At 38.1% G+C, this 15,664-nt stretch overlaps 2 protein-coding genes across 2 annotated transcripts; both read left to right on the top strand.

Moving 5' to 3' along the window:
* The first annotated feature begins 802 nt into the window (after positions 1-802).
* LOC131327173 (receptor-like protein EIX2) lies at positions 803-4,696 on the top strand. The gene is made up of 2 exons (XM_058360197.1): positions 803-1,063; positions 2,202-4,696. Exon 2 carries the CDS (start codon positions 2,366-2,368, stop codon positions 4,661-4,663), a length of 2,298 nt encoding a protein of 765 aa, XP_058216180.1. The 5' UTR covers positions 803-1,063; positions 2,202-2,365; the 3' UTR covers positions 4,664-4,696.
* A 2,312-nt stretch (positions 4,697-7,008) lies between these two features.
* On the top strand, positions 7,009-7,744 carry LOC131327869 (probable leucine-rich repeat receptor-like protein kinase At1g35710). Its single transcript, XM_058360995.1, has 2 exons — positions 7,009-7,234; positions 7,347-7,744. The coding sequence occupies exons 1-2, from the start codon at positions 7,009-7,011 to the stop codon at positions 7,742-7,744; spliced, it is 624 nt and encodes a 207-aa protein (XP_058216978.1).
* The last annotated feature ends 7,920 nt before the right edge of the window (positions 7,745-15,664 follow it).

The following is a 15,664-nucleotide window of genomic DNA, read 5'->3' as shown; positions in this document are numbered from 1 at the left end:
CAATTCACTACCATCCTAGAAAATTATGTGTTGGACTGCACATTTCAATATATGGCCACTAACATTGCGAAACACTGAATTCACCGATCCTAAGCGTCCTATGTTTTCCTATTTATTGCCTTACCATTTTGGCGAAGCAAGGAAACTAAACTAAATTATAACCAACCAAGAAATTGAACACAAATAGGACACATGCATGTAAACGAAAATCTGTCAAAATGCTACTAGAGTATTTTGCGTCATGAATTCGAAAAACAGCATTCTACTCATTGGATTTGATCTCTTAGAATAGTGTTACATAGTAGTATTCTGTACAAGTCTACCCTCACCATACATCAATTGAGGCCATGTGGTATATAATTCTCATTCCTGTTCCTTGTACCAGAACGATGTGCATTCCGGGTAACAAAGGTTCAGTCCCTTCACTTTTGTAGCATATCAGCAGCAGATCGAAGCACCACATCTAAAGCTCTCTCTTCAGTAAAGTTTGCTGTATTTTTCCTAACTTCGTTTAAAGGTGGACACTTCTTTTCTTTGTGATAATGGATGGCTGAAGCTCTATTGATATTTCAGTATCTTAGATTTGTGTACTCTTGGGAGCTGTTTGATTTCAGTTTATTTCTCAAGTTATGTATTGCATTAACGCTAGCTTCTGTAGAATGATCAACCTATGGATCCTTGTAATTTATTTGTGAACTCTTTGTATTTATGTGTTTATCCATTGAAGCAATACTCTTTATTGACAAACAAAAAAGTGGGGTGTGAATGGAGATTGTGATGATCAATAAGAACTTGGAGGATTTATGAGTGACTGGGAATGGTGCATAATGATTCAAGTACTCTTTCTTGATTCAGAGCCATGCAAGTGTTAACATAATAGAAAATATTATGTTTCCTGTTTAGGCTAGGTTAATATATATGTTTCCTTGTTATGCGTACTTCCTTTATTGGTCTAGGTTTCTTGGAGCAGCCAAGCCAATAGAAACCGGGAGAAGTCATGGAGAAAACTAAGAGAGCCAAAAAAAGCCATGAGTGAGAAAAGCCATGACAGTAGAGATATGAGGTAAAATCCGAGGGCCCGGCGGACCATTGCAAGCTTAGGTTGCCTGTTGGAGAGCGAGTATCCCACAGGACCTGATCGAATCTTATAGCTCTAAAACCATGTTAATCAATCACACATAAATAATATTTAGTTTTCTTAACAGCAAGAAACATAACTTTATAACACAAATGTGTACAAAACCATTCAACGATGCATGTGGACCCAGATACATTGCAAGGCTTCGAACACAGTAGTTTTAGTAATAGCATTAAAATGAATGTGGTGACAGACGCCGCCACTTGTTCCCCTAGCTCCATCCTTGATGACATATACCCTCATTTAGATATTTATACACTCTCAATATATGCATATATTGACACACATAAAAATCGGGTTTGGCAAAAAACAAAACTGAACCAATTCCCGAGGTCAGTTTACGGTCTAGGTGAAAGAAGACCTGTTGGGCTTTGGCTCGAGTTCGGCTTTGGTTTTCAAATTTCGGGTTCAATTTCGTTCGGCAAAAAACCCGGTCGGGATCTGCGATATTTCCATCTCAAGGAAAAAGAAGCAGGGGAAGAAAAAATTGGAAACACAACAATTCAACAAAACAAGGAAATAGAAACTTAAGGAAAAGAAACACATTGGTTTGGGAAAAAAAGAAAGTTGGGGAGAAACTCCAGGGGAACTTCTTAGTCTTGCACTTGGTCAGTCAATTGTAAACAATGACTCTATTTTCCAAAAAGGAAAATTTGGACTAAAACTATGACTAATGGTGAAAAGTTGGCAAACAGTAAAGTTTACGGAGAAACTCATAGTCGACTTCTTAAGTCTTGCACTCAGTGAGCCAGCTAACTTCCTAGTCTTTGTGGTGAAATTAAAAAATTCTACCTTTGTCCTGAAAAGATTGCTTGCTTCGTTAAAATAGAATGTACTTTTGTGGAAATGAAACTTTTTTCACAATATATAAGGACTCATTGGTTACGGATCTGAAAAAACAGTGACTGCAAACTCTCACTAGTTTGTGTTTTTACTGCTCCATCTTGTTCTTAATTAATTTATCTTACGGAGATGATAATCACGGGCAAAAGCTCTATTCAACTTCTCCTTCTTGTGGTTTTACCATAGTTAAACCCCGCTCTTGCACTCTCCTCAGCCTCAGGATCAGGAGTTGGAGATGCTGAAATAATCAGGTGCATAGAGAGGGAGAGACAAGCTCTCCTCAAGTTCAAAGAAGCTCTTATCGAAGATAGTGGCTGGCTCTCTTCTTGGGGGAGTACTAAAGACTGTTGCAAATGGATAGGGGTCCAGTGCAGCAACCACAATATGACAAGTCACGTAACCGTGCTCGATCTTTCTTATCAGTTTCTGGGAGGTAAGATTAGCCCTTCATTGCTTGAATTACACCATTTGAGGTTCTTGGACCTTAGTGGGAATGGTTTATATGGCCAAATTCCTGATGCCTTTGGAGAATTGGTTTCCCTCACAAACCTCATTCTCCGTCAGAATCAACTTGAAGGTGGCCTTCCGAAATCCTTTGTGAATTCAAGTCATCTACAATATTTGGATCTGTCAGGTAATAATCTGACGGAAGAGCTTCACGAGTTTCTGCAAAAGTTGTCTGGGGCAAGCAACTCATTAGTTACATTATATTTATCTGACAACCAACTTAGAGGTCCTTTGCCGGATTTCACAAGATTTTCTCTCTTAAGCGCATTATCCCTCGATAATAATTCACTGAGTGGATCCTTCCCAAAAGACATTGGAAACCTTCCGAGTCTTTCTACTCTGTTTTTGTCAGGGAATCAAATTACAGGGTCATTACCTGATCTTTCAGTGTTTCCATCATTGCGAATGTTAGATCTGGGAAACAATCTGTTGAATGGGACTATAGATAGAGGTATTGGACAGCTTCACGAGCTCGTGTATTTAAGGTGTGGTTTCAACTCATTAAAAGGCACAATCTCTGAAGCCCACTTCTCCAATCTCTCCAGTTTGTCGTATTTGGACTTATCTTCTAATGCATTAACTTTTAACTTCAGTTCTGATTGGGTTCCCCCTTTCCAACTTGATGTTATAAAGTTTTCGACTTGCAAGTTGGGTCCTCGTTTCCCAAAGTGGCTTCGAACTCAAAATGAATTTTCTGTGCTTGATATGCCTAGTAATGGAATTGCTGGTAATATTCCCAGCTGGTTATGGGATCTATCCCCGACATTAAGTTCTCTAAATCTCTCTCACAACCAGATTAATGGCTTCTTGCCTGATTTATCTTTGAAGTTTCCGTATGCTGAAGTAATAGATTTAAGTGATACTCTTCTTACAGGTCCAATACCACTATTTACTCGTATGCTATTATCTTTGAATCTCTCCAAGAATAAGTTTGGGGGGCCGCTTTCTTTCTTATGCACAATATCTACACAGTGGCCCAAGATCATCTTTCTAGACCTCTCAGATAACCTAATATCAGGAGAGCTTCCATATTGTTTGTCACGGTTCGAACAACTCACAATCATTAGTTTGGCAAACAATAATTTGTATGGGGAAATTCCCAGCTCTATCGACTTGCTAAGTTTCATTCAAACATTGAACTTGCGCGGTAACAATTTATCCGGGGAAATACCTTCTTCTCTCAAGAGATGCACAAAGCTGAGGATTATTGACTTCAGGGGAAACAGATTCACAGGAATAGTACCAGAATGGTTGGGGACACACCTGACAAGTTTGATTGTCCTTATTCTTCGATCCAATGAATTTAAGGGAAGCATACCTCGACAAATATGTCATCTTAACCACATTCAAATTTTGGACTTCTCCCAGAATCATTTATCAGGAAGTATACCACCATGCTTTTCCAATTTCACTGTTCTGGTGGAAACTAAGAATTCTAATGCCACCACAAGTTTTGAGTACTATGCAAATACAGACCCTATTCTTGACATAAGCACATATGTACCTAATGCACTGGTGCAATGGAAAGGAAAAGACCAGGAGTACGGAAAAAATCTAGGACTACTGAAGACCATTGATCTTTGTAGCAACAGATTATCCGGAAAAATTCCTGACCAAGTTTGGAGTCTTTCAGGGTTGCATTCCTTGAACCTCTCGAGAAACACTTTGACAGGAAAAATCGTCCAAGAGATCGGGTGGATGGAAATGTTGGAATCTCTTGACTTGTCTACGAACAGACTTTTTGGTGAAATTCCCGGAAGCCTTGCTCATTTGAGTTTTCTAAGCGTTTTGAACTTGTCAAGTAACAATTTATCTGGCAAAATCCCATTAAGCACGCAACTCCAAAGCTTTAATGCTTCTACATATTCTGGGAATCTTGAACTTTGTGGGGTTCCACTTCCCAACAAGTGCCCAGGAGAAGAAAAAACAGCAGAATCTCCCAATACTGCTCATCCCAAAGACAAAAACATTCAAGAAGATGAGGATAGTTCCATTACTCAAGGATTTTATGTTAGCATGGGGCTTGGTTTCTTCTTCGGATTTTGGGGAGTTTTTGGCACTATACTTTTCAATAGTCAGTCTCGACATGCATTTTTCATGTTCCTGAACCACATAACGGATTGGATCTATGTGACCATTACATTGAACTGGGCTAAACTACAAAGGAGGCCTTAGATCTTATCGGTGAGTATCATTTTTTAAATTTTGGCTTCCCTTAATTGTTTTGGTTGATCACGGTATAGGAGTGAAAAACTTCTTTTAACATCCTATTTAGGATTCAATCACAAACCTGGAATTGCTATGGTAACTTGTACAGCTACCCTCGTTTTTAACTGCTAAACGGCTAGCAATTTAATTTGGTAATTAGTGGGATCATATATCATCACTCCCTTCTTCCCTTTTCTTTTTTGACAAATCTGTTCATTAACGGATTGATGGTGACTTAAATTTGGATTTTGCTATATCCAATCGTCACATTAATTGTACCGTTTTTCTGTTTTTGCTTTCATTTTTCGCAAGAAGGTCCCAAAAACGAGTTTACAATAGAGGTTGCGGAGCTTTTGCTACTTCTCTTTACTAGACTTAACATATATTTCCCGAAGGAGTTGATACTAGTTTTATGTGTCATTGCAATTAAATCGCGTGTTTGGGAGCAATTAATCTTCTATTTTGTACTATGGTCATTGTGAATTGTGGATAGTTTTGCCATACTTGGAATACTACATGGCACAGTTTGAATACCATATGCTCGGCTTCTTACTATTTTTACAGATTATTGATAAGGATTGCTCTGATTTGCTGCAGCTAATGTTTGGTTGCGGCACCTTTCCAAGAAGATATCTAAATTGACTACTTTTTATAGTATCTCACCGGTTCTCATGCTAGGTTGTTTAGCGTGCCCATGCCTTAGCAGCACAAGCCTTAGTTGATTTTGTTGATAATCTTAGGGATAGAAGAGTGGTCGCTACACGCACCACATATGGTTTTTCTTACCCTAGACTTGCTAGTTTCCCTTTTTGTGTTTTATGTATGTCGTGAAACTGATATCCTGCTATTAATGAAGTTACTCCCTTTGAGATTTTATATATTAAAAGAAGTGTTCATGGAACATTTTGTGGCTAAGCGTCATCTTGACCCCTGCACTTTGACCTCAATCTCACTTACAGAATTCAACTCTTCTTATGAAACCCTTTGCCATGATTAATGTGGAGTAGTAGGGAGTGGATTGGTTTTTTTTTTTTATTACTATTTATCACTATAGCCTAGAGAGATCGAAATTCCAAGCCCATTTTTCATCTTTGTGATTTTGCTAGGCCCATCTGGTTTGGGACTGATTCATATGCCCCCAACTCACTGTCTATCTTTCTATTTATAGTAGGGGCTTTCCTACTTCTCAAAGGTTGAAGACAAAATAATTCCCACCAATTCAGGCCTAGATTATGAAATACACGCTTCAGGAAAGTCAAATTTTTATACCAAAAATATTGCTCCACCACTATCGTTGACGGTTGAGAACGTTCTCAGACATTTTCAGCACAAGCGTAGACATATACATTTTCAGAGCTGAGAACGTTCTCAGCATACGCCTAGACTTAGTGGTAATTAAAAAGCGTGTTACTCCTCAATTGGGAATTAAGGTGCACTTTTCTGTTCTTGGAGTGAAAATTTAGTCTAGAAAGAGACTAATGATGTAACAAGACTGTATTGCAGCCATACATTTTCGAAGTATGTCATTCCGAACTCTTCCCGCATACAAAGAATCCCCCACATATTTGGATTATCTGAGTTACTAATTTTTAACCAATTAAGCACAGTTGAAACAGCGACATAACTGACATTATTGTTGTCTCCAAGTCTTCCTCGTAACGTCTTGGGGAATTTGAGTGCTGAACAATCTTCTTCTTCTTTTTTTTTTGGTTGAACAATCTTTTTTTATTATTATTTATTTATCAAAACACAAACATAATCCATTAATATCAAAAAACCAAGTACATCCCTGTGTGACTATGCTTCCAAGTCCATACAAACAACAAAACACACCACAACCCGGCAAAATGAAGACAAAGACCCGACATAACAAACAACCAACAAGACTAACCATACGCCCCATAAAACTCAAAGGAACACCCCAAGCACTGCCTCAACACCGACCACACCACTAACAATACCTGCAAAACAAGAAAAAGAACAAGAGACAGAGACAAGTCAATGCAAAGCACGGTGTTGAGGGATACGGTAAGTATGAGGGTCGCCACAACTGTCCTCAATCACCCTTTCCCGTTTACGCTTCCTCTGATTGGGGTTATGCATAGCCTTAGCATCATGACCACCAATTTTGACACTATCTACCTTCTTCCTTTTTCGATTGCCGGGAGTCTTAACAATTGCAAGGCCACAGTCCTCAGAACGGAATCGCCATAAGGCCATAATTCTCTTAGACCTCAAATTCCGAGGTCCAATTCTCATTAGCTCGTGTTTTTACAGCTTCCTCTTGCATGTTCTTAATTTCCCTTATGGAGATGATCATCAAGCGCAAAAGCTCTCTTCAACTTCTCCATACTTTTCTCCTTGTGGTATTATCATACTTGAACCTTGCACTCTCCTCCTCAGGAGTTGGAGATCATGCTGAAATAATCAGGTGCATTGAGAGGGAGAGACAAGCTCTCCTCAACTTCAAACAAGCTCTTATCGACGATTACAGTCGTCTCTCTTCGTGGGAGAGTACTAAAGACTGTTGCAAAAAAGGTAACCATGCTCGATTCCCTAACAAACCTCAGTCTCCATCAGAATCAACTTGAAGGTGGCCTTTCGAAATCCTTTGCGAATTCAAGTCATTTGCAGTCTTTGGATCTGGAAGGTAATAACATAACGGAAGAGCTTCACGAGTTTCTGCAAAAATTGTCTGGGGCAAAGAATTCATTAGAGATACTGGATTTATCTTCCAACCAGCTTAAAGGTTCATTGGCTGATTTCACTAGATCATTTTCTCTGCTAAGAGAATTGCATCTTGATAATAATCTATTGAGTGGATCATTCCCAAAAAGCTTTGGAAACCTTCAAAGTCTAGTTTATCTGTCTTTGGGGGGAATCAAATTACGAAGTCATCTCCTGATCTTTTCACTATCTCCATCTTTTGAATCTTTACTAATTGGACACAATCAGTTGAATGGGACTATAGACAGAAGTGTTTGGACTTCCTCACCAGCCCAAGTATTTCAGCTGCGCTTTCAACTCATTAACAGGCATAATCTCTGAAGCCCACTTCTCCAATCTGTCCAGTTTGTGGTATTTGGACTTCTCTTATAATGCACTGACTCTTAACTTCAATTGATTCCCCCTTTCCAACTTTATGTTATAAGGTTGCCATCAAGGAATACTCCACGCTTGAACCAACTGCCTTCAGATTTGACATATCATTGCTCGTATCACTGTGCGCGACAAGTTTGTTTATGTTTGTACGTACAAAGGCACATATGGACTTGGGGATCATGTAGCGCCGCGATGCTCTACAGGTATTTTGCACTTTTGTACAAGGAAAATCAAAGTTGTTATGGGAGACAGCAGAACACTTAAATGGCTGTTTAGAGGATTTGATTGCCGTAAATCGCATAGTTTTCCCCTTGTTATATCGCAATAGTGCATCACTTCACTACAGAAACTGTGGTTAAGCGGCAGCAAAACCGGTATTTTTTTTTACTGCAAAAACTTGAAAATCAGCTTTCTAAATGTTTAAAATCTAAAATCTGATCTGAAAAATCTCCCCAAACTTGGCTTTCTCAAGAATCAAATTCTCTCTCTTTTTTTTTTTTTTTCCAGGTTTTAAGAATCCTTCAACCCTTAAATATGTTGGCAAGAATTTTGAATGCAAGTGCTAAGAATCCTTCGAACCCCATGTGTTTTGGATTGAGTCGTGTGATTAGACACTTGCATACAAGATGGATCGACGGGTGACACAGGACCACCACCAACCCAAAACTTTCCAAGATGGTTTCATTATACAGCTTGTTTCAATTTATATAAGTTCGCTGCTCCACAATTAATCGGAAAATCAAACTCCACCAAGCCAGGTAAGTTCATATTGAAAAAATCCATGGAACTACTAACATTCAGAAAACAATAAAGCTATGGGTAACCAACTATTCGAAATCTGTAAATTCAACAAGCAATGCAGTGAAATATTTATGTCCATATGTAACTATGCACCTATCCGAACAGAGTCGTATCCATTGAGAGATAAATATGACCAGAATATACATAGCCTGTGATCAGTTTTATGATCGAGGTGTATGGATTGGAATCACACAGGCCTTTCATTTTAGTTCTATCAAACTTCTGTATCTTGGCCGCACAAAAAAAAAATTTTTCGGGGTAAATCAGCTTGAAATTGGAAAAAATGATAACCGAATATACACAGCCTACAAGGAACATACCAAAAGAAAGAAGAAAAGTGAAAACTTAAGCCAATTGGCTGCAAGATACTAAAATAGGAGATACCAATTGTTTCCATTCCATCTAAAAAAGAGGAAACGGAAACAACGGAGCTGAGATATGTTTTTGAGACTAGTACAAGCTATAACTAGGTGGACAAAATGGAAACAGAATAATGGGATACTGTCGCCATAACATGCAAAGCAGCTACAAACAGAACATAGCACCATGCTATGACTGAAATCTGGACCAGAATGGCAGCAATTCGGGCAGTTGAACCACAACTATGAACCACCATATATTACTGAAATACATCCAAATAAGACTAGAACATTTCGGATGCTTCAAATTGAACCTCCGAATGCACAACTGAAGACAATGATCTTGGGATACTATAGCTTAAGCCACAATTGAACAGCACACCAGCTTAAGTTGAGAAGAAAACAGTAGCAGCAGCCGAAGGGAAAGCAGTCGTAGAATACTATCTTGACTTGAAAACAGTAGCCATAGGAAACAGCAGCAGCAACTCTACCAAATCAAATACCAAAATTACTAGCTATGAACAAACAAAAATTTAGTTCAATGGAGGAAGCAAAAAAGGTTCACACTATTCTGTTAGAGCGCCGGCACTCAAGCATTGGGTTTCCGAACCCAAGCATTCGGCAAAGTGGAACCAATTACTATATCGACATTTCCACAAGGGGAGATACTCTGAAGAACTGCCTCAAGAACAAGAAATACAATGATATTTTCAAAGAACTAATTCAAGAGGGATCCGTAGTTTTCGGAACGCGGGTATTGCCAACTTACAAAAAATTTATCAGGTATTTATAATACTATCTTTTAGTCAAGTATTTAGATTTCTAAGGTTATCAATAGTGATACGTGATACTTGACCGAGATTTCTTGTTGAAACGTACTCTGACTGATTGAAAAATTGTGGTAAGGAGATTGTTAAAAAGGTTTTATTTTTTATTGGTAGAAACATTTTTTCATGTTTCACTTGAAAATTGTGAAACAAGCTTGTGATTTTTGCATACCCGAAAGTGAACCAGTTGTTATTTTCAACAATTGTCATCAGGTATGAGTTACTTTTGAAGAAATGCTCTGGCTGTTTAGGCACTTTCGTTTGTAACTATATATTTTGATTTTATTTAAAACAGGGAGTTGATTAGGGTGAACCTAGCATTGAAAAACTCGGGTTTAATTTGTTCATACAAGTTGACTGAAATTACATTACTATACGAAAGAAATAACAATACTACCGCTCACATGACTGTGTGCGCGTTTCATTTTCGGCGTAAGTTACCTGGAATATCGAAAAAAGTAGCTGGAGAGAAGTGGCCAGGTTTGAACACATTTATAGATAATATGAATATAGGTGTTGGAGTTCAGAATTGAGTAACTTATGCCTATAATCATATTATCAATGAATGTGTTCAAACATGGTCACTTCTCTCCGGCTACTTTTTTCAATGTTTCGGGTACCTTATGCTGAAGACGAACCGCGCACATAGTTACGTGAACGGTAGCATTGTTATTTCTTTCGTACAATAATGTAATTTCAATCAGCTTGTATGAACAAATTTAACCAGAGTTTTCCAATGCTAAGTTCACCCTACTCAACTCCCTGTTTTGAATAAAAAAATCAAGATACATAGTTACAAACGAAAGTGCCTAAACAGCTAGAGCATTTCTTTAAGAGTGGCTCATATCCGATGACAACTGTTAAAAATAATAACTGGTTCACTTTTGGGTATGCAAAAATCACAGACTTGTTTCACCTTTTTCAAATGAAACATGAAAAAATGTTTCTACCAATGAAAAATAAAAACCTTTTTAACAGTGTCTTTATCACAATTTTTCAACCAATCAGAATATGTTTTAGCAAGAAATCTCGATCAAGCATCACGTACCACTATTGATAACCTTTGAAATCTAAATACTTGACCAAAAGATAGTATTATAAATACCTGATAACTTTTTGTAAGCTAGCAATACTCGCATTCCGAAAACTATGAATCCCTCTTGTATTACTTCTTTAAAAATGTCATTGCATTCTTTGTTCTTAAGGCAGTTCTTCAGAGTATCTACCTTTGCGGGAATGTCGATACAGTAATCGGTTCCACTTTGCCGAATGCTTGGGTTCGGAAACCCAATGCTCGAGTGTCGGCGCTCTAACAAAATAGTGTGAACCTTTTTTACTTCCTCGATTGAACTAAATTTGTCATCGTAGCTAGTCATTTTGGTATTAGATGTGGTAGAGCTACGTTCTTCTTGAGCTACGCTTTTCTTGAGCTAAGTCGTCCCCCTCCTCCTCCTCTTCTCTCTCTAATCAATCAAGACAGATTTAAGGCAAACTGGAGTTTATATATAAGATGCGCGCATGGTACAATGAATAAATACAAAAGTTACTCTACTTCCCTGCCTATTTGAAGGAATTTCTGGTTTTAAGGTAATTTTAGTACATGGGAAAGCAAGAGTAATACAGTACATTTTCTGTTCTAAGTTTTAAGAACATCCACAATGTAATAATCAAAACCAAAATGTTGCTAAAGTTCGTAATGTGTGCTAAAAAAGTAGCAAGTTCTTCACAATTGGACATTTGAATAATCAAAACTAGCAACCTTTTGTTAATAACCAAATTTATTGAACCCTACATTTTCTCAATCAAGTACAACAATCATGAGAAAGTAAAACTCATTCTCTATAAAACAAATACTTTATTGGTAGGTAAACTCACCCTCACCTTTGGCAAATGGTTGTACATTTAACAATATTGATCATTTTATGGATTTTAACGAATGCTCTCCAGTTTCATTTATTTTAGTAGAATGTCATTCAATGTAGACCATTAGATTAAGAAGAAAAATTGACCTTCAGATTTGAATTTTTGCCAACTTATTTTGATTATGGGTAAGAAATAAATAATATGGAACTTCACATTGCTAATTTTAACAACCTATAAATAGATAATCAAATTTGATGCAGCAAATTTTAATTCTTCACTTTTAATTATATTATAAGTTGTAAATGCTCTAACACAGGGTTGAGTCATATCGACATGGAAGAACTGAAGGAAAAATATATAGCCATATAGGAGATTCAACATAAAATAGCTAAAAATTTCAAATCACAAGTCGTTCCATCTATTTTCACCAAAAGATCACAGGATGTGAATTTATGTCCTCTTCTACAGGATTAAAATCAATAGCTAGATTATCCGAAATAAATCAAATCAACACGCGCGAGAAACAGTACAATAGATTTCAAATCCAATGACCAATACTATAAAATGTAGGTTCAATTAAGCGTCAATATTTTTCTTTTTCTTTTTTTACTTTTGATAACCGGATGCTCTCCTTGCAGGGGCAGACCCGCCTTGGGGCACATGGAGTCACGTGCCACCACGGCTTTTTAAAAGAAAAAAATTCCTGATTTTGTGTGTGTGTGTATATATATATATGTGTGTGTGTGTGTGTGTGAGAACATGTGCAAGAAGTAAAACTTCGGTGCAGTGGTAAGTAACATGCTTTAAGGAAGAGGCGGCGTGAGTTCAAGTCCCCACTCTCCAACGTCTTCATTTGTGTAGTACTCAATATGAACCCGCACATTATATTTGTACACTTTTGATCCCCGAAACTTGTGAAACTTGTACTTGTAGAGTTAATAATAGGAAAATAGATGATGAACATGTGATAATTTTGTTTTAACGCATATAGTGGAGGTGCGCAAGTTTGCCCAAGTAGTTTGTTATTAAAATACATATATACTTTAAAATTATTACATTATCATGAATGCTAAAATTATTTGGGTGTGAATGTGCTTAACTGTAACTCATATATTACGGCGTTATAATGAAAATTGATGCCCCCACTGGGTCAAATTCATGGGTCCGCCACTGGCTATCTGTATAGATTTGAACTCTTTCTTCTCCACCAAGAAACAATACTATTCTGGCGATGAACAGAGCTCCAACAGAATATTCTGGCAGTGAACAATGCTGGCCAGAAATTGGACTGCAAGTCCCTTATGTTTTGCAGTTTAACATTTTGGTCCCTAGAGTTTCCACCCTAAAGTTCCGATTCGTGCGAGCACCCTGGTTAGGGAGTGTGAATCGCCTGACGGAGTGGGCAAAATGTGCCATGGGGATCTAACACAACAGGATGAGACATGAGACATCCCAGATAGGCAAATGGTGTATCTTGGTTTGGGGGTGCGGAAGCTCGAAGGGATGCATCATGCAACGTGTCAACAGACAAGAGTGTCACACTCTCCCAGGACCGTATGGTGGAGAGAGCCTCCGGCGTGAGCTGAGTTGTGCTGAGTTGATCTTTGGAACACAAAACAAATCCATGATAGTGGCTGATCACAGCAGGATGGCGTTGCACTTTCGGCAAATACCCCACATGTGAGAGGGGTGATTGTAGGCGTGTCACCTCCCCATCAAGCTCCCCTTTCCACTCTCGGCAAATACCCCACATGTGAGAGGGGTGATTGTAGGCGTGTCTCCCACGTGAGGAGACCAATAATTAAGTGAAGTCCCTTTTGTTGACCAAAGTCACCTCCCCATCAAGCTCCCCTTTCCACTCTTCTAGGTACATATATGGGTGTATGTGGGGAGGACATTGAGAGGCAGAAGAAGCTGAGAGCATAGAGCGGTGAGCGGTGAGGGCGCCTCCTCCGGGAGGGAGCCAAGCTCCTCTGGTGAGGCTCCGTCATGAGAGTGAGGGAGGTATGAGGCGAGGAAAGTAAGACAAGAGAGGGTAGGGATGTCCAAGAAAATCAGAAAATCGATGAACAGAACCAAACCGGACCGAACCATGCCTTTTGGATTTGTTCTACAGTTTACCGTCAGATTTTGGTCCCTTAAAAGGTTCGATTAATGTCTTTTTTTAAGAATCCGTGGTTCGAACCGAACCAGGATCGATCGTTTAGTAACATTCACCTATACGCATGTCTATGAACCTACATTAGTATGTATCATACATACACAATAAATCTGATGTGCGTGATTGTATCTGGAACTCCAACAGTCCATCGTTTTCACTGCCCATCGAGATTGAAATCACTCCATGTTCAACTTCCCACCAAAATTCTTCCACCTTCTCTCTCTCCTCCCAGAACCTTATCAGTTGTACCCCTACTTTAACACAACTTGAAACTATTTGGATGCTAGAAGGGTAGAACTGAAACCAGTCTGGCATAGTAGTTTGGTTAGTGCAACGTTCCACGTTCTAATGGTTAGGTTTCGTTTTTTTTAGGAACCATTAGAAATGGTTTGATTACTGAATTCTTATGGAACTAGACCAATCCGGACCATGGACACCCCTAGGAGAGTGTGTGAAAGAGATCCACAGTGAGGTTAAATCCTTGTGATTGATCTTGGGCACAACAACGGCTGTGTCCAGATTTGTATTTTAAATTTTGTTTTCGTAACATTATTGTAAATGGATAATTCAGAGAGAGATTCAGACATAAGAAAATCCTTCTTTCTAGTAGGATAAGAGAGGGTATACATACATCGCTCTTCTTAACTTGATCGGAGTAGATGCGGTATTCCTCATCATTCATATCTCGATCGCTGTCGGAATCATACGCATCATCCGCCGCAGGAGACGAGGTGCTAACATCCAAGGCTTCATGTGTCTGTCCCCGTGGCAACCGAAGAGTTTAGCCACACCAGAAAACTCACTTTCATCTCCGGAAGAATAGCTATCGTCGGACCAATCTGCTGCCGGAACCATCCCCAATTTTTCCTGAGTTGCCATTGATGATCTCCAAACAATCGCCGAACCAAGGCTCGCTTTTGTATACGCGACGGTAGGGCGGAAGGGTTTGTGGGTTTCTCTTCTTTCGAAGTTATTTTCTTAAAAACAAGCGGGGTAGCCTGTTGGTTCATCTGCTAGCTACCTACCCTTTCAAAGAGCAAAGTTGGTACTCAGAAAGAAACAAAACCAGTGGTTTTGCACATTGTTTTGGAATATGAGCATTGAAGTGGAGGGGTTTCAAATATTTAAAATAAAAAATCGAAAAAGAAGTTTAACTTTCTAATCCTTTTGTATAGCATAATTCTTTTACTCCATTTATCTTGTCAAATTTAATATTTTTAAATATTCAAAACATTAATTTTGTTGGCTTATACAAATGAAGTTTAAGTTTATAACTAGACATATAGTTGTTGTAACACATATTTTTATTAGTAGCAAGGAATTTGAAACGGTACCCTGTATTATTCTGGTATTGGTACATTACGTACGTATTGTTCCAATAGAAAAATTGATACTATAACTGAAACGGTATTCAGAACCTTAGTTTCTGCCTTTGTTTATTTTTATTATTGTTATTACAAAAGCGTAATTGGGACTCTGTGTACTCCCTGTTGTTACCCATTAAATGGGCAATGATTTTTTTATTTTTGTGGAGCTCATTACGGGTTCTATAAAAATTATTTGAATTACAAGTTATTCTTAAAATAATTTTTATGAGTTTTGAAAAAAAATTAGCTTAATTCGATATCGATTAGGGCTCTTTCAAAATTTGTAGAATGTTTCAGAATTCGTTGGGCCTTTACAAATGCTAAAGAAGCCCTTACAAATATCGGATTGAGCTAATTTTTTACATGAATTCATAAAAAATATTTTAAGAATAATTTGCGGTTTAAATCATTTTTGTGAAATCCGAAATGAGCCCCACAAATTCATGCTCATTTAAGAATAATTTTTTTTCACGTTGATTGGGACTTTT

Source organism: Rhododendron vialii, chromosome 5a, assembly GCF_030253575.1.
Source record: "Rhododendron vialii isolate Sample 1 chromosome 5a, ASM3025357v1".
NCBI classification, from domain to species: domain Eukaryota; kingdom Viridiplantae; phylum Streptophyta; class Magnoliopsida; order Ericales; family Ericaceae; genus Rhododendron; species Rhododendron vialii.
The sequence above is the reverse complement of the archived record's forward strand: the minus strand, read 5'-3'. Positions and strand labels throughout refer to the sequence as shown.